Source organism: Protopterus annectens, chromosome 9.part0, assembly GCF_019279795.1.
Source record: "Protopterus annectens isolate FY-2018-M chromosome 9.part0, PAN1.0, whole genome shotgun sequence".
NCBI lineage: Eukaryota > Metazoa > Chordata > Ceratodontiformes > Protopteridae > Protopterus > Protopterus annectens.
In genome coordinates, this window is record NC_056743.1 from 1,050,730,580 (window position 1) to 1,050,749,118 (window position 18,539).

An 18,539-nucleotide genomic window follows, 5' to 3' on the forward strand; every position below is an offset into this window, starting at 1 on the left:
CCGGAAAAAACAAAAATGGTCCTAGTTGCTCCGGACTGGCCTTGCCAGCACTGGTACCCACTTCTAAGGAAAATGTCTCAGCTTCCTCCATGGTACTTGCCTGAAATACCTCATCTACTGTCTCAGCAGAACTATCAAATTCTGCACACTCAGCTCCAAACTCTGAATCTTGCAGCATGGCTGATCAACTAATTATTCAAACACCACCTCTCAGTAAATCTGTGACGGATGTCATTTTGGAAGCCAGAAGGCCTAGTACTAGAAAATCTTATGCTGATAAATGGAAGAGATTCTGTGCTTGGAACCAAGCACAAGGAAACAGACACAGCAAAGCCCAATATTCCTCAGATTTTACAATATTTGACTGAAATGCTTGACAAGGGCCTATGTTTTTCTTCAATAAAATCCATGCCTCTGCCATCTCGACTCATTACAACACAGGGCCTCCCCTCTTTTCTCATCCTCTGCTTAAACAGTATCTTAGAGGGGCCAAAATTTTAAGGCCTCCCAGATCATCACCAACTCCTGCATGGGACCTCAGTTTTGTGCTGGAAAAACTCACCCTGCCTCCTTTTGAACCAGCAGCTGCTGCGGATATAAAATTTCTATCTTGGAAAACAGCTTTTCTCTTGTCAGTCACTTCAGCAAGAAAGGTTTCAGAACTACAGGCACTCGTGGCAGTGGAGCCTTTTATTATATTTTACCCGGACAGGGTGTCCCTCAGGACCAATCCTTCTTTTATGCCTAAGGTGGTATCCAGTGTGGCTCTTAACCAGACCATTCACCTGCCAACATTTTACCCAAATTCGCAGAACAAGGGGGAGCGGATTCTGCATTCATTGGATGTACACAGACAACTAAGATTCTACTTAAACAGGACCAAATCTCTAAGAAAGTGTGAGCAACTACTGGTAGCATTTGCTGCAGGGTCAGAGGGAAAGGCTATATCAAAGCAGACCATTTCTAAGTGGCTAAGCCACTGCATTCATTTCTGCTACTTGCACCATGGGAAACATGTGCCCAAGGGGATCAAATCACATTCCACCAGGGCTGCCTCTACTTCAGCAGCTTTTCTCAGAGGAGTTCCAACCAAAGACATTCTAGAAGCTGCTACATGGAGCTCTGTTCATACCTTCACAAAGCATTATAATTTGCCTTTCTTCTCCAAATCCAGGGCAGGCTTTGCCACTGCAGTTCTGCAGGGCCTTATAGCCACTCCTAATGCTGTTTAGTTCTATCCTCCCATCCATAGCTTTGGGATTCTACCCAAATGTAATGACTGCAACAGTGAAACATGAAGAACATAGTACAGTTGTGTACACTTACCATAAATGTATATGTTTGAGTGTATTCACTGTTGCAGTCCGGGTTACCCACCCACCATCCCCCTTTCTATACCTTTTCTTTCCTTCACTATACACAAAAGCCTTTGTGGTGTATTTGCTTTTAGATGAAGCTAAAGTTTGTTTCTAAAAGTGCATTTATATATATTTACTGTTTATATATATTTGCTCCCCATTTGGGGGGCACCTGACATCTGGGGCAAGAAAAACTGAATAAAATGGTGTTGGCTGCATGTTTTATACCCCTGACGTCATGGAAGAGGAGACAGCAACTGACGCAGGACCCAAGATTTAGTTATTCAGGCCGACTGAGGGCAACCTGCCAGCAGATTACCCAAATGTAATGACTGCAACAGTGAATACACTCGAACATCTACATTTATGGTAAGTGTACACAACTGTACTTTCTGCTACATGACACAACCATAGAGAGACATGGGAAACAGAAGAGTCACTGAGGCAGGAAACTGGTATGGACTTGAGAAAAAAAATGATGGGGGGGTGATAGGAGCTGCAAGGCTGCAAGATGGATGAAGGAAGTGGGAGGAAGAGTATGTCACAGAGTTGGTAAGAGGATGATCCTACTTGAAGTGGAAGTAAGGTAGGTTTGAGGAATACAGAATATAAGTGCTGCAGTGCAAGGACGGTGGAGAGCCTGTGTAAGGCAGAGTATTGTTAGCAGAAGTACATCAAGTAGAACAGCAGAGGGCAGTGTTGGGGAAGTCCAGGGAAAGCAGGAAGGATTCAGGAAGCATGGGTTGTAAAACAGGATAAGACTGATACTGTGCAAGAAAATGTAATGATCATAATCACAAAATAAGGCTGAACATACCAGAGAAAGAACTAAGACAAACTAACTGAATGCATATCTGAGTGGGAAGAAAGGAAGTGTGCATAACAAAAGATGTTGCTTATAGATAGATGGCTATATGTCTGATCAGGGCAGTAGCAGGAATGAAGTCCTAGAGCAGAGAGGAATCAATGCAGGGCAGGACTGTAATAAAGGAGGAATTCTGGTAAAGGCAAGGCAGGAAATGGCAAACAAGAGGGCAGTAGTAGTGATCTTTCTGCATTATATACAGCGGATATAAAAAGTTTACACACCCCTGTTAAAATGCCAGGTTTTTGTGATATAAAAAAATGAGACCACAATAAATCATTTCAAAACTTTTCCCACCTTTAATGTGACCTATAACCTGTACAATTCAATTGAAAAACAAACAAATGTGTTAGGGGAAACACTATAAAAAATAAAAAACGTATAATACGCTGGTTGCATAAGTGTGTACACCCATAAACTAATGCTTTGTTGTGTGTGCACACCCTTAAACTAATACGTTGTTGAAGCACCTTTTGCTTTAATTACAGAATAAACAGAATGTGAATTAATAAACATTTTTTCTGAAGTAAAGAAGTCTATTATAATTCTAATAATTTTCATTATTAGGTGCAGTTCACACCCGTTTCTTCAAAAAGCACAAAATTAACCTGAGAAGCAATTAGCAATTCCCTTAAAACTCACATTTTCTAAAAGCGCATCTGGCAAGCAATTTAAACTATAAGAGATGTGCTCAGATTCATACTGAAATAGGATAAAGTGAAACACTAATTAGCAGTTGTGTAAAGAGTGCAGGGTTTCAAATGGCAGTGTGCAACACTGACCACTGGATGCCAGTACCCCTTTTCTTTGGCAGCCCATCAGCACTGGCTGGTTAAGTGACTTTGTCTCTCACACACTAGACAAATGATGGTTGAAGAAATCAAACCCTGTACTACAGAAAACAGATCATTATCAGCATATAGCCTTAGCCTTACTCAACTGCAGTAAATGCCAGACAGTATCCGTGGTAGTGCACCACGTAGAATTTCACATCCACATGTCTGCAAAAACAAAGTTAAATTAAAAAGTAACATTAAACTCGTAGACTTCTATTCAGTCTATTCCCAACCGAATGAAGAAGACTGCCAACACTCAATAAAACCGAGAATTGTACTAAAGAACATGGCTCATGTTCTGATGCTGCTGTTTACTACAATTGATTCCTTTCTTTAGACCACAACCATTCCCAAGTATTTATAAAACAGACTCACATGTGACAATCAGTTACAGCTCCTTCTGTAACTGTGTACAAGTCAGATGTCTGCTTGCGATCAAATGGATGAAAAGCTACATAAATATTGACCGAGAAATGTATTTCACCTCACTGTTGCAATAACTATGCAGAACAACCCACTGCACCCCCATGCCCTGCCAACCTCTTAGCTCAAGAATCAGAAACAAAAATATAAAATCCAGAACAAGTTTTAAATATTTATCTTGTATACTTGTAAAATTGCTAGTAACAGTTTTTTCAAGCATTTTTCTGGAGGGTATGAAGTCTGAAACTCATATGTTTGTCATTATTTAGTGACTGCACACCACTGCACTTTACCAGAAAAAACATATTTTACAAGAAATAGACCGCAAATATATGGCAAATTGGGCTAGTTGAGAATTATGTCCTCTGCACAGCACACTCACACACAAGTGACCCCCAGATGCAGCGGCTTGCATGATTCTACGCATTGGATACCTGCTTCAGATCAAGTAAATGAACATATACATAAATAATGGCCCAGAAATGTATGCCAGCTCACTGCTGTCAGAACCACGCAGTGCAAAAATAATGGCTCGGAAATGTATCTCAGCTTGCTGATTGCAATGCCCATCACAATTTCTCAGTTCAAGAATCCAAAACAAAGTCCCAATATCAGGAACAGATTTTAAATATTTCTCTTGTATACAATGAAAGTTGCTAGAATGACTGTTAAATTGCAATATTGTCTAGACACATGCAATAACTGGAACACCCAGAGAGACACCTTACTAAACGGATAGAAGGTCTAAATAACATGTCTTAAACGGACTGACTCAAAGTTCTGTCACTTTACTCGGTGTCCTACAGACTGCTAAGAGGTGACCTGTGTCTGGCATAGAAGCTATCCTTGCCCATTACTGATGGAATTACTGCACATCAGCAAATATTATCAAAATAATCTGTCTAGGGATCTAATCCTCTTCTGCAACATGAACAGAACAGTTTGGAGAGGCAGGTATGTTTTGCAGAGGATACCGCTGCTGTGAAACAGACTGCCCATCACATAAAACAAAATTCATTCCTGTCCATTTTCAAGCACAACTTAAATCTGTGGATGGGAAACAGAAAATTTACCCCTGGACTGCCCCCTGTACTACTAAAGGAGAGATGCAGCTCCTAAATGCTTTATTCCATGCATGGGCCCTCTCAAATTAACTATGGTGTGATCTCAGTTAATTTTATTAGGGGTGGTATATATAATTCTTGAACATGGGGATGGGTAAGGCCAATCTGTAACCAAATGGGAATAATTATTCTGAGCAAAAAAAGGAAATTAGCTAGGTTTAAAATGACCCACAAGGGCAGATGGCCCACTACTTACCTATGAACCTATAAACCTACAAATAATGCAATTTGCATTAGTAAGCATTTTCGGAAGGCTATGAAGTCTGAAACTCATATGGTGTATCATTGTTTAGTGTTCTGAAGGCTATGAAATCTGAAACTCACATGTCTGTCATTATTGACTATGACATGCCTTTTAAGAACAATAAGACATACGAAACTTGAAACTCCACTGTTTGGTGTTATTGACTGACTGTAATCCTCACTGGTATAGATGAAAATAAACTTTACCAAGGACAGTGCAAAAATATGATGCCAGATCAGCAAGGATGTTTTCAGCACAAATCAAAATATGAAATGTGAAACTCTAATAGCTGGCATTATTGACTGTTACTAAGTCTAAGTCAACTGTTTCACATTTTTTGCCATTTGTTCCACATTATGAGAGGTAGTAATTCACATTGTGGAGATGAAATGGAAGGTTGGGAGCTACAATAGGAAAAAAATGCAAACTTTTATGAGGGACAGGACAAAAATGAGGCAAAATCAGTCAGGATATTTTCAGAACAATAGGAAGTATGAAATTGCAATGTCTGCTGTTATTTATTGATTAACTGTAAGCCTCAGTGTAAACCAAACATTTTAGTATGGACAGTCCAGGGCAAAAAATAAAAAATAACGTGAAAATCTAAATCAAAGACATCACAGTGGCATTCTACAGTAAGAAGTATGAAACTCTACTTTGTCTGGCATTACTGACAAATTCCCAGTGATGTAATGAAGGACAGTCACAGTACAGCACAAAAATGTGAGAGAAAAACAGGGACATTGAGTCACTGGCATTCTGACAGCAAGGAAGAATGACACTTCAGTGGCATTATTGACTGATTAATGCTAAGCTTCTGGTGTCACTCAAAGGGGATCCAGTGTCTGTCAGCCTGGGATGACATGCTCGACAAGCCACGCTGCTTTGCTAGAGATGGCTTGCACCTGTCACCCTTAGGCTTTCGAATACTGGCTAAGGCTCTTGCCACCCCCATAGTGCCTTTTTTAGGCAAGGCTCAAAAAACAAACCCACTGCCGTAAATAGCACAAGTAACAAAAAAACTGAGGGTAATGCTGCTCAATGCCAGAAGTCTAAACCTCAAAATGCACGCACTCGAGGCACTCCTCAGTATGGAGAAAATCGATATATGTGCAGTAACAGAAACCTGGTTTAAGGCTCCAGAGAGCACCCCAGCACTACCAGGCTACAACTCATACCATACATTTCGGCCACAAAACCCAGACCGAAATACAAAAAGTGGGGGAGTATCCATATTCATCAAGGATACCCACACCTCCAGGTTAGTGGCACAGCACGATGCTTCAGAGATCATCCACATGCAACTAACAACGGGCAAAACTGCTATTCAAATTATAGCTCGCTACAGATCACCCACCATGTCCCAGGACCCCCACTCAACATTCCTGGAAACACTGGGAAACATAAAGGTCCTGACAAACACCCTGATATTGGGTGATTTCAATTATCCAAACATTAACTGGGAGAACTACTCAAGTACGAACCCCCTGGCCCACATTTCCTAGAATTTATAAACTCAAATGCCCTGGATCAACTGGTTAACACCCCCACCAGAAGTGACAACATATTGGACCTGGTCATCACCAACATGGGCGACAGGTGTTCTACACCGGAGGTAACCCCCTTGCTGGTTAGATCTGAGCATAAATGAATCACTCTGGATATCCACATTCTGCCACCACCCCCGATCAAAGAAACCACCGTGAAAAACTTTTCAAAAGCAAACTTCACGTTACTTAAGACCGAGGTGGGAAGTTTCAAAGCCCCCATGCTAAAGGATAATGCTGTCCAAGCTGCAAAATCCTTCACAAATGCACTCTATGGGCACCTACAAGAATGCATGGATCATGCTATCCCAAACAAAACCATGACTCCTTCCTCCAAGAAAAGGAAACCAGTCTGGTGTCCCCCTGCCATAAACAAGCTATACAATAGGAGGAGGAAACTAGTACAGAAAAGAGTAAAATCCCAAGAAGGGAAGACATCCCTGATCAGTATCAGCAAGAAACTACGTTCCCTCATAAAATCATCCAAGGCTGGCTTTGAAAGAAAAATTGCCATGGACTCCAAAGATAACCACAAGGCATTCTTTAGATATGTCAAGTGGCAATTCTCAGATCTGCTCGGAGTTAGTGCAGAATGGGACAAAATACACTGAACCGACTGATATAGCCAACATCCTGGCAGACAGGCTCAGTGAAAACTTCACCCCCCCTCTCACCCCCAAAAGGGCCCATAACTATACCAGAAGAATGTACTGCCCCTGAAATCACAGACACTCCAGTTAAAACAGCCCTTTCCAAAGCCAAAAACACAGCATCAATGGGACTGGACAGTGTCCCAGGCTGCGTCCTACACAAGCTCAAAGATGAACTAACCCCTTACCTAAGCACACTGTTTAAACTCAGCCTCTTCACAGGCTACGTGCCCACAGAGTGGTGCACAGCAACGGTTATTCCGCTCCACAAAAGTGGAGCCACAACGGACCCCAGGAAATATCGCCCTATAAGCCTGACTAGCTTGGTCTGCAAAGCTATGGAGCACATCATCATGAATCTCATTAACAGAGACATTGGAAACCTTCAAACACTGGACCCAACCCAGTTCGGCTTTGTTAAGGGCAGATCATGCCTCCTAAACCTGGTGGACTTCTTTGAGACAGTTACCAAGGCGATAGACAAGGGAAAGGTTGTCCACACAGCCTACCTAGACCTCACAAATGCCTTTGACACTATTCTCCACTCAAGTATTATAGACAAGCTCACCAGCCTGAACATAAACCCCTACGTCATGAGATGGGTTGCCAACTGGCTCACAGACAGAACCCACATGGTAAGAGTTGCAGGAGCTAGGTCTGACTCTAAACCTGTTACAAGTGGCGTTCTTTAGGGCTCAGTCCTGGGACCCCTCCTGTTCGGCATATACTTCTCAGAGGTACAGGCAAGCACAGGAGGACTATGGCTCACCAAGTTAGCAGACAACTGCAAACTAGGGGCTATAATTGACTCTCCGGCTGACACAGACATCCTCCAAAAGGGTCTCACTGAGACAGATATCTGGTGTCAAAACCATGGTCTCAAGCTAAATGCCAAAAAGTGCATAGTCATCCCCTTTGGAAAAAACAAAGTACCCACAAACTACCACATAGGTGGTAGCCCCCTAAATACGGAAGACGTAATAAGGGATCTGGGGACCCAAGTAGATAGTAGCCTCTCCTTTGATAATCACATTGCCAAAGTGGTTAGAAAATCCTTCTATGTGGCCCACCTAATCACAAAAGGGTTTGCATCCAGATCGAAAGAGGTCATTGAGCCCCTCTACGCATCAGTCATCAGACCCATCATAGAGTACAGTGCCCCATTTAGGATGTACCTTACAAGAGACCTGCAACAACTGGAAAGACCACAGAAGTTCCTCACCAGGAGGATCACTGGTCTCAAGCAGATGCCCTATGCAGCTCGACTGAAGAAACTCCAGCTGTACTCGGTTGCATACCGCTTACTCAGAGGTGATCTCTGCCTGACATACAAGGCCATGTCCAACCCAGAATTGATGAAAATGCTCCACGTAAAGAAAACCATATCCCCTTGAGCCACATGCTCCAGGGATCTAAATCTCACCAGAACAGTAAATAGGATGTGCTGGGGGGATAGATTCCTGTCCCAGAGACTTCCCATGCTCTGGAACAAGATTCCAATCGACATTAGACAGAGCTCCTCACTAACCGTCTTCAAGAGAAACCTTGACGAGTGGATGGGAAACAGAAGGTTTACCCCAGGGATCACTTCAATGGCTCTGCTGGACAGAGGCACAGGGAACTAATCTAAGGGGGCGGCGAAAGCCAACACATTACAACTAGGCTTATAAATGCCTTTGGGCAGATAGCCTAGTACCTACCTAGGAACTAATAATCCTCACTTACTGGAGAGAATCAGAGGCCATCTGTCAGACTGCAGTCTGTAATAACTGAAGTATGAAACTTTAATGTCAGTCGCATTGCTGATTAACTGCTGATCTTCAGTGATTTACCGCAGAATCAGACATACACACTAGCTCACAACACAAATATAAGAGGATGTCAGTTTTCCTGTTCTGCTGTTGCAGTCAGTTTAGAGGTACAGTGGTGACAAGTATGGGTTCACTGTGCCTGACGCACACAGCATGACACCTTTTGGAAGAACGTCATTCAGCTGGTGCCAGTGCTGACCAGGCACAAAGTTGCTGAAGTTTATAATAATATAATTCTGTGAGACGAGACCAGTACTGCTGTGTCTATTACTACTACTACAAAAATAAATAAATAAATACATAAATAAAATAATAATTAGTACTAGCCCAACATATAAGCTATCTGATTCCCTGTTTACTCCACTAGACTTTGCAGGACCTACTTACTTTTAAGTATTAAGACACGTCAGAGTTTATCTATCCATCAGTCAGACGTGTCCTCTGTGGGGGAGTGCAGTAGTAAACAGTGGTGGTATCTGGGCACTGTAAGTAGTATTGACTGATATTTTAAAAAAATGTAAACTGTTTGCCCTTCTGAGATTGAGTGGTACAATATCAAGAAAATATGCTTCCGTCGTTCTACTCTATCTAAGCTTCACTGACAAGTGTGACTTGGGGGAGAAGATAAAAGTCGACCGGTCCAACGGGGTTAAGGAGTGAGTTACAAATGTGGGAAGCATGGCAGTATTGAAGACCAACCAATAATTTAAAAGAAATAGTATGTTAGACTGATTTACAAAAAAATGGAAAATGTTTCCTCCTGCCTGTCCAATTGGAAGAAGCCAAAAATCATCATAAGCAGGTAGTGATCTGGAAAGGGGGTGGGAAATAGCTGGAGTCTCAGATGTCCATATGGGTTGTTTTTTGTGGTTTCTCCTGCTCACTTAATGAGGAAAAAAGATATTTATGCAAAATATTTTTATATTTATTTAGAGTAAATTGTACCCTCTCCAAGACAGTGCATGCAGTGATTGCCCCTTTCACCTTACCCTTTCCTTACTACTGGCAGTCATGAGAAGGTAGCAAAGAAGGATAGGGTTGAGTAGCTGCTCATTATCTTTGTGGCAGATGGTGCTTGTGAGTCTCAGTGAGTACAGTGCTTAAGAGGAATAGCAGAGCTAGCAGGATGTAGATGACCATCAGTCCTGCTCTCCTGGTTCATATATATATATATATATATATATATATATATATATATATATATATATATATATATATATAAAGGTACTACATATGGGAACCAGCCAAGACCAGTGCCAGCTGTAATAAACACTGCAGTCATAGTTGAAAAGATTTGCTGTATCTCACTATGCCATAGCAAAAGGGGCACATTATTATACTGATGAAGATTGCAGAGGTGTAATGAGTTTGATGAATGGCTGAAAACAAGAGTTAAGGAAGATTAAAAAAAGTTACTTAAGTAAGGTATACTATTCCTGAATACTGAATCTGAAACACTGAGGATTACACCAAGAACAACTATTTTGGAAACTGGTCAAGTTTTAAAACTCTGTTAAAAGCATTTAGTGTAATTTCCATCTGCCTGGCTATTCAAGGGAACTTGATTCAGCTCATTGTCCATAGAATCATTCATACTAACATTCAGAGTATAGTATGCAGAGGATAAAATTTGCCCATATGAATGCTTCCTCTGCTATTCTAAAGATTGTTTTCACTGCTCCCAAATGACTAATGCTCCATTAAATGCTGTTTCAGAACTGTGATTTGTTTATGTTTTTATGGTTTTGGCCAGGAACTCTTTCTATAGTTGTCACTGGGATGAAAAACTAAATAAAGACATTGCATTTTCTTTTGAACAGCAACACCCTGGGATCTTCTGGCAGAAAACTGGTCATCACAGTGGAGCCTGCATTGTTGTTAAAAGGTGATATAATGGTGAGTCCATATCTCTTTTGTCTGGTAGCTTACTGTAAAGCAAGTTTTGAATGAATGGTACTGGACTTAAAGTGACAAGTGCTGGGTAAGTGTAAACAGCCATGTTGCATGAGATCATGCAAGCCAAGGCAGTACGTTGCACTTATGTCCATTTGCACCCATTGATTGCATACATTTTATTTAACACCTTCAGCTACACCCATTTCATTGTAGCTGTGATTTTAGGTACAATACATTGCCCCTTGAGTGACAAAGTTGTGTACCCGGCCGTATTTTTTTTTTTTTTTACACAGTCTGTAACCTAAATGCACTACATGTTCCCTTTTTTATTTGTTTGTAGTCTTATAGCCCACACTAGTTCCTATATCCTTTTTGACAAAGAACTCTCTTCTTCAAATTACAAGCACTCCCCTGTCCTTTGAATGGCCACTGTGTTGTCCCCTACACAAAATAAGGGGTTTAGGACCTTGGACAGGATGGGTAAAAGTGCCTGCTCCTCTGCCAGGCCTACCGTTTATATTTTCATGTGTTTTTGTCTATTTTTATTTACACTTTAATGACTTGGTTAATCCCATTAGGCTAATGTTCTCTTTATGGGGGAATCCCAATGTGGTATTCATACTTACTAGGGGAAATTTGTCCGAGGCACCAGGGAACCTCTCCTAATCTTTTTCATATGTGCTGTGGGAGCTTTTACATCTATAAGCTACCAGTAACTCAGACAGGACCCTGGTATAACATCTCATCCAAAAAGTGTCGCACTCAGGAGCACCCCCCACCCCCACCCCAATGCTGCTCAGCAGGGTCAGTATGTATTTGTCACATGTCCGTCTTCGGTGGTCACTCATTCCTTGTACAGCTGCTGCTTCTTCCTAAGTCTTCAGGATGAAGGGCTATTTCAAAATAACAAACTCATATTCATTCCATTTTGATAGTGCTGTTGCTGCAGTTGAATGAGGCTGTTTTCTTTACATGAAGAGTTCTTATAGCTGTGGATGTTTCCTTTTGGAGTCTGGCAGTTTTTATCCTTGGCAGACAAATTTCCTGCAACAGTGCGATAGTGTCCTTAACACAGAATAATTATATTCCTTCACGCTTATTCTGTAATTATAGTAAATCCTTGCATTTTTGCAGTGACAAAGTTGGAATGACAAGCAACCCTGCCTCTGCCAGGTATTCCAACAAATCGGTGGAATGCAATTCCACCCCCTGTAGCCTTCATAACTATGAGTACTGTCTTACACAGTCTGTAGGTTAGGTAGTTGCCTCTTTCTGTTATCTACCATGATACTATTGTAATGCTATTAATATCAAACTTTTAAATATTCTGCTTGTGTAACCACGGGCTTTGTAAAGATCCAAAAAGTCCACATTTGTCAGTCTGCTTCTCCTGTCTAATTTTAAAAGCTACTATGGTATAGCATACCACTGCCCACCATGAAAGCATATTTCTGTCATCCACGTAAAATGCCCTCATGCCTAATCTGTAATTTGTACCTTCCTTTTGTCTGTGTATTTGCTTAATCTGACATCAGGTCTCCTTACTGCCCAGTCACTGTCTGCATCAGCTCCTTATGCACTCATTTAAGTTGGTACCTTTTCCACTGTCACTTGTTGTATGCCTTCTCTTTTTTCCTTCAGCACTTCTTAATTTTGTCATTTATCCTGATAAGCCACTTTTTCCTTTCATTAGGCTCTTCCTTTATAGCCCCTTGCACAACTTTCAGCCCTTGCTCTTCACTTGATTATGTAGGTTTCTGATGATGGACCTTCAGTACAATATTTAGATGGTAAGTCCTTCCACTTCCCACACCCAAAATGGATCTTGACCTTGGATGCTTTCTTATTCAGATAGTGTGTCCTGTTTGGCCTAATAGTAGCTTGCTTGGAAGGAAGTTAGAAAATTATTTCCCTCAAGCTGATGGCACTGCTTGTCTTCAGTGGCATGTCTTTCGAGTTCCTCAACAGTCATCTGACATACCAGCAAAATACCAGGTCATGCCCTTATGTACAGGGAAATCTTCTGGTTTGCTAACAAAAATTCTTTCACAAAGCTTTCAGCGTAGTTGGGCATTCTAGGCATGAAGATTTGTCTAGTTGATTACTCTGAAGCAGACATCCCACACTCCTGCACATCAAATTAGTTTTTTTGTATTACGGTGGCTGTGAGACTGCCTTCATAACTGCAAATGACAGCAAAAAATGTCTAGTATTTTACTCTCTCAGATAACGAATGCATAGGACAGACCAGAATAAATGCTTTTATTTGCTTTTTATTTACTTCTTTAACTACAAGTGACAAAAACACTTTCCAGTATGTTGATCCCTCCGAAGATAGATTTTTATGAAGGCCAATAAACAGTCACACAAGACTTTTCAGAGTGTGTGTAAGAATACAGACAAGTCAGTAATCTGTAGTCAGTATCCAGCACTGATGTTTTCTATAGTGACATACGCTACTTTCACAGTCAGGAAGCCATAATGCCATGAGCCAGGGATGAGAGAAGCCATTTTACAGGAGTAGAAGCAGTGCCAGTGAGTAGTCCAGCACGTATGACTTTTCAAAGCTGTTGAGAACACTTTCCTAGAAGCTCTGCCGAAAAAATGTAAGGTGTTGATGTTTTCTTTAGATGTTGACCAGGAAAGAGAATTGGTTAACAAATCCTTCTAATTTTACATGTCCTTACTGCATACTTTGTTATTCTGTTGTAACAATGGGTTGGCCTAAAAGGAACCTGAGTTGATCAATACTCTACCCTAAACAACAAATCAAACAAATAAAGGGAGACTAAACTGGCACTTTGTTATTTACAGTATAACAGATATATACGTGTCTGTAATATTCATTATTCCAGAAGAAAAAATAATTTTATTTAAGTCTTGAAATGAATACAGTTCGTAATGAGTATCTTATTAAAGCAATCACAGATTCTCAGGTGTGCTGCGCTAATCTAAGTTAAAAGTAATAAAGGTTGCTTATCAGGCTGGAAGTTAATATTTATTAAGAGTGTAAAGTACATGATATGTATTTGTCTAATAAAAGTATTTTCCATTATTAAAAGGGATACCTATGATGACTAGCAGTGTTTTATTATGGTTAATTTTCCTTTCTTTTTCTCTCAGGTGAAGTGTTATCATAAGAAATACCAGTGCCCAGAACGAGATGTAGTTTTCCGACTTCAGTTTCATACCTGCACAATCCATGAAACCCATCTGTGGTTTGGGAAGGATGAACTGGATGAAGCCTGTAAGGGTAGGCCAGGCATCTTATGCATGGCTGCTGATTGTAGAGAATTAATTAATCAGTAGTTATTGAAAATTGCATGATAAATAGAATCTTGCACTTAGAATGCTGAAATGGAAACCTGGAAATCCAGTTTACTGTTTCACTCTTGCTGGCTGATGTAATTTTTGTGTGTAGTATCCCACTCATTTTACCATTTGGTCCTTATACATATTTGTAAAGCACCATACTGCATTCTACAAATGGCAAGCCAGAGAATGGTACATTGCAACATGGAGCAGGCAGGCATTGTATGTTCATCGTATTTATTTTTTAATATGCACAGAGGCTGCAAGTAGTGGGCCCATTTGCTTCCTGATGTTTTGACCTTTGCTTACTGTAGACCAATGTTTGTGTGCTTTGTTTTTCAGTTCATTTTTTTTGTTCCATACAGTGAGTGGTGCTTAATTTTTTTGTAGCATCTATATTATTTTAATCAGTAAGGAAAGTTATGAGTTGTGTGTGTATATATATATATATATATAATATATATATATATATATATAAACAGAAATGCACAGGTGTACTCCATAAAGAGCAGGGGTAGATTGTCATCCCAGGTCTGATGCGTTTGCCAGTGGCACAAGGGTAAAACCCCAGCTCGCCGTGTGATGTCTATTTCATGCTAACAGTGAGTGGGTTAGTCTCTCTGACCTGCAGGAACCAAGGACTTAGGCATGACATAAAATAATAGAAAAAGTGGAAACACCAGTCTACAATCAGCATCATTTTCACATGCATCTTCAGCCAGGTATAGGCATAAGCCAAAAAAGCAGCAACACTGGGCCAAATGGGGTCTGAAGGGCCTTCTCAGAATTTCAGATTTTTTTTTTTGTTTGCATCTGTTACAGTTTTGTTGTAATCAATTAAATTAATGGCATAGTTAGCAGTATTGTTTAATAATGTATGTGCTTATCTGTGTTGAACATTTTCACTAGCACCCACCACACAACAAGCCTCCCTAATACAATACACGGATGACTTCAAACTATGCACATCTGGCAACCTGGCATTTCTCCAGAAAATTGCACAGGAAGCTTTAACAACCACTGGAACATAGCTTTATATCAGTCTCTTGTTAAAAATCAACATTTAAAATCTTCTCTGATAATAATACAAACTTTAAAGTCACTTCTCAAGGCAAATTATTGGGGATGATAGTGGATTATAATCTTAAATTTGACCTGCATATACAAAACTTCATAAAAAAAAATCACCAAAAACTATGGATGCTTTACAGAGCCAAAACTTTTCTCAACAGCACAACTAAAACTAAACTTGCCACTACTTACCTTCTTCCCTCACTTCCTTCCTTATTAACCTCCAAGCATCACTAAAATCAAAATTTGAGCAATGCCATAGTAAACTCACTGAATTTTGCAGCAAATACTGCTTTCAGAATCTACCAATGTATAACACTAAAAAGCCTAAATTAGTTATTACTTACCCTATCAGCTAGCATATACAAAGCTTCTTACCACCTAGAAAATTTCCAGCACCCATCTGCTTGTGCAGCACTGAATACCATTCTATACAACTATATTCCCACTCGATCATTCTGATCCAGTGACCATTCCTCTTTGTCCACAAGCCTGTCAAATCTGTTGGGCATTATCTGTACTCATACCATACCATGTTTCTAAGGTCTATAACTTCTTACCTGTATCCATCAGGTCAATGACCTCCTTTCAGTCCTTTAAAACCACTCTGAAAGACTTCCCAACCAAAGTCTGTCTCTGGTCTTGCTCACTCCCAGGATAAACTATATCCCTAAATATTAACAATGACCTATTGATACTTTACATCTTCTTATTTTCCCTTTTTTCATCTACTTCCTTACGTCAGTCAGTTTCTATCGCCGTAGCCCTATTCTTTTTTCTTCTCACTTCATATTACAATTACTATATGTAATATATTAACCTACCTAACTATTCTTGACCATTGTTTTCATATTATGTCTGATTTGGTATAATTTTTAAACTGCAGATATTTTGTATTATTTCTGATTAATATTTTTGAAGACTGCAAAATTATTGTTATTGTTTTTGTAATGCTTTGGAATGTTTTTTCCTGGGCCTCCCCTGAAAATGTGTACCTACACAGTCGGACATTCCTGGTAATCAAATGTCAGTAAATAAAAAAGCTTGACATTCCTTGGCTCATTGACCATGTTTGTTGTAGATCATAGTTGCCATGTTCAGTTGTTACACAGCCTTTTCTCTCTGTTAGCACTTGCTAAAGAGGCTTGTACAGATGCCTGTAGCCTGGGGTCTCGTCATCTCTTTTTCCAGTCTGTGATGCAGTCTGTATTTCAGGAGAATTATCTCTTATTCCATTATTATGATTTTAGGAGTTGGTTTTTTTTGTTAATGTCAATATTCCATCAGTAAAGGTGTTTGTCTTTTTGGCGTATTTAGTATATTACTACTTATTATTTATTTATTTATTTTTTTATCTATTTGATTTTTTAACCAGGTAAGCCTACTGGCCACATTCCTTTTCAATGGTGACCCAGGAGCACTGTCTGGTTAAGTGATTTGTTCGGAGTCAGACAGTAGGCCAGATGGAGCTGAAGAAATTAAACCTTGTATGCCAGGAAGAAGCTTATTAACAGCTCATAACCTTAATCTTCTCCCTTTATTATTACAGTGTAGTCGATATCAATAGTTACAGTTACTGTAGACTCCTTTATAGAATGTTTTCTTGCAGTGTAGTAACATTGTTAACGTAAATGCTAGAATAGGATTGTTCTTTATTAAATTTTCAAATTACTTACATCATGCTGTCATAAACCCCTTGGATGGATTATGTTATAGTATCACATGAGAGGAAATATTCACACCTCACCCTTATAGTTATTGCATAGTTGTAAGATTATCTTCCTTGTCCTTTAGCATGGAGGATGTTTGAATCTGGAATGCATCCACACAATTTTCATTGAGTATCCTATTGGTGTTAGCATGCAGTGTCCTCTCATTGCAAACTGTATAAATGCGATAGCACATCACAGAGCTATAGCTGTCTCAGCTAGTCCCCAGTGATGCTGCATGATCTGGCAACCCTAAACTTCAAGCTGAGAAGCAAAAAATGAGATATACTAAAAACTGTAGCAAAACTTACTGCATTTGTAGCAAGCAGCTTTCTAAAATTTTTGTAGCACAGACAAACATAGCAGTGAAGCAAGTGCTTCACCCCTAACAACAAAAGAAGTATTGGAATTCACTTCTGTACCAGCATTCAGAAATGCCACTATGGAACTGAATGCCCATACTGCAATACCAATTGACTGACAGTTGCAGTTCTCCCCTAGTAACACCTTGTGCCATTTGCCTTACCCAGGCTGGGCTTTTGATACATCTTCAGCTTATCTTTGCCAGCTGACAATGACAGCAATCTATTTTTACAATCAAAGAAGCAGGGGAATCCATTTTTTTTGTTGTGCTGTGTCTCTGGGAATAAATATATAGAGGTAACAGTGGTGGTATTCGACTGCTAGTGGGATACTGCTTATAGTGACATTTGGTTTAGAGAAACTCGTGTTTAAAGCTAAAATTTTGAAGTGGAGCAAAAGAATCTATTAAAATCTTTTATTGTTTTCTTTAATTCATTTAAAAAATGTCTAAAGGTAAATTGTGACACACAGGTCACAGGAACTGCCAAAACTTTTGCAGTGTATCTGCACATACTAAGGTTAACTAAGGACACGAAATGAATAATGTTGTTTTCCATTACCTGTTGCCTTTTGCTATTCAGAAGCAGTAACTACATTTATTAAATTGTGGTACTACTTTTTTGAGCACTGAGTTGTGTTTATTTTTTTATATTTTTTTCTAGATCACAAATTTCCAATTGATGCCAAGGTGGAGTTTATGTTCTCATCAGGCCCAGAAAAAGCTAAAGGTAGGTAAATGATATTTTAGAGCATTTTATGTTCACACCTACAGTTTAAGGTGCACAGCAAAGTAAATAAGGTTTACATGAAATAATTTAGTGCAGTTTGATTTTCAGCACCTTTTCTCAAGCAGCTAAAACATTTAGCTGTACATAAATCATGAAACAATAAGAGATTAAAGAAGTGTTACTACCTAAATCTTTTACTAACTTGCATTCCACACAAAAGCAAAGTGAATTGGTAAAATATTGTAAAAGGCTGATGTGATATAACGCAACATTGAAAAAAACTGGTAATTATGTGTAAAGTGTAGAGAGATACAACTTTAGTTTTATAATCACCATTATTTCTCAAATTTTTAATATCAAATATGTATCACAAGTGCTTTCTGTCCTTTCTGCTATTAATGCCACCACTGAAATCAGTTTTAAATGTTATATCTGTGTTTTTATTCATTTTTTCCCCTTTGTGTACAACACTGATACCCTGTGTATCTGCTCTGATGAATAACAGAAGATTATAAGGTAGTCAACAATCATAACCAGCTTATTACATGTTTGAGACAAGCATGCCAAGAAATTCTCTCTCAAGGTGAATCTTAGCAAAACAA

The 18,539-nt window shown here is 39.6% G+C and overlaps 1 protein-coding gene across 4 annotated transcripts in view; it reads left to right on the top strand.

Annotated features, from left to right (window-relative positions):
* TNS2 (tensin 2) overlaps window positions 1–18,539 on the top strand; it is a 1,145,004-nt gene that overhangs the window by 983,714 nt on the left and 142,751 nt on the right. For 3 of the 4 annotated variants that reach the window (XM_044083852.1, XM_044083850.1, XM_044083853.1), the window contains 3 exons: window positions 10,679–10,754; window positions 13,878–14,007; window positions 17,872–17,937. In XM_044083852.1, coding sequence (XP_043939787.1) covers window positions 10,679–10,754; window positions 13,878–14,007; window positions 17,872–17,937 — 272 coding nt within the window. The remainder of the gene's footprint in view (window positions 1–10,678; window positions 10,755–13,877; window positions 14,008–17,871; window positions 17,938–18,539) is intronic. The other variant, XM_044083851.1, reaches the window with a different exon arrangement.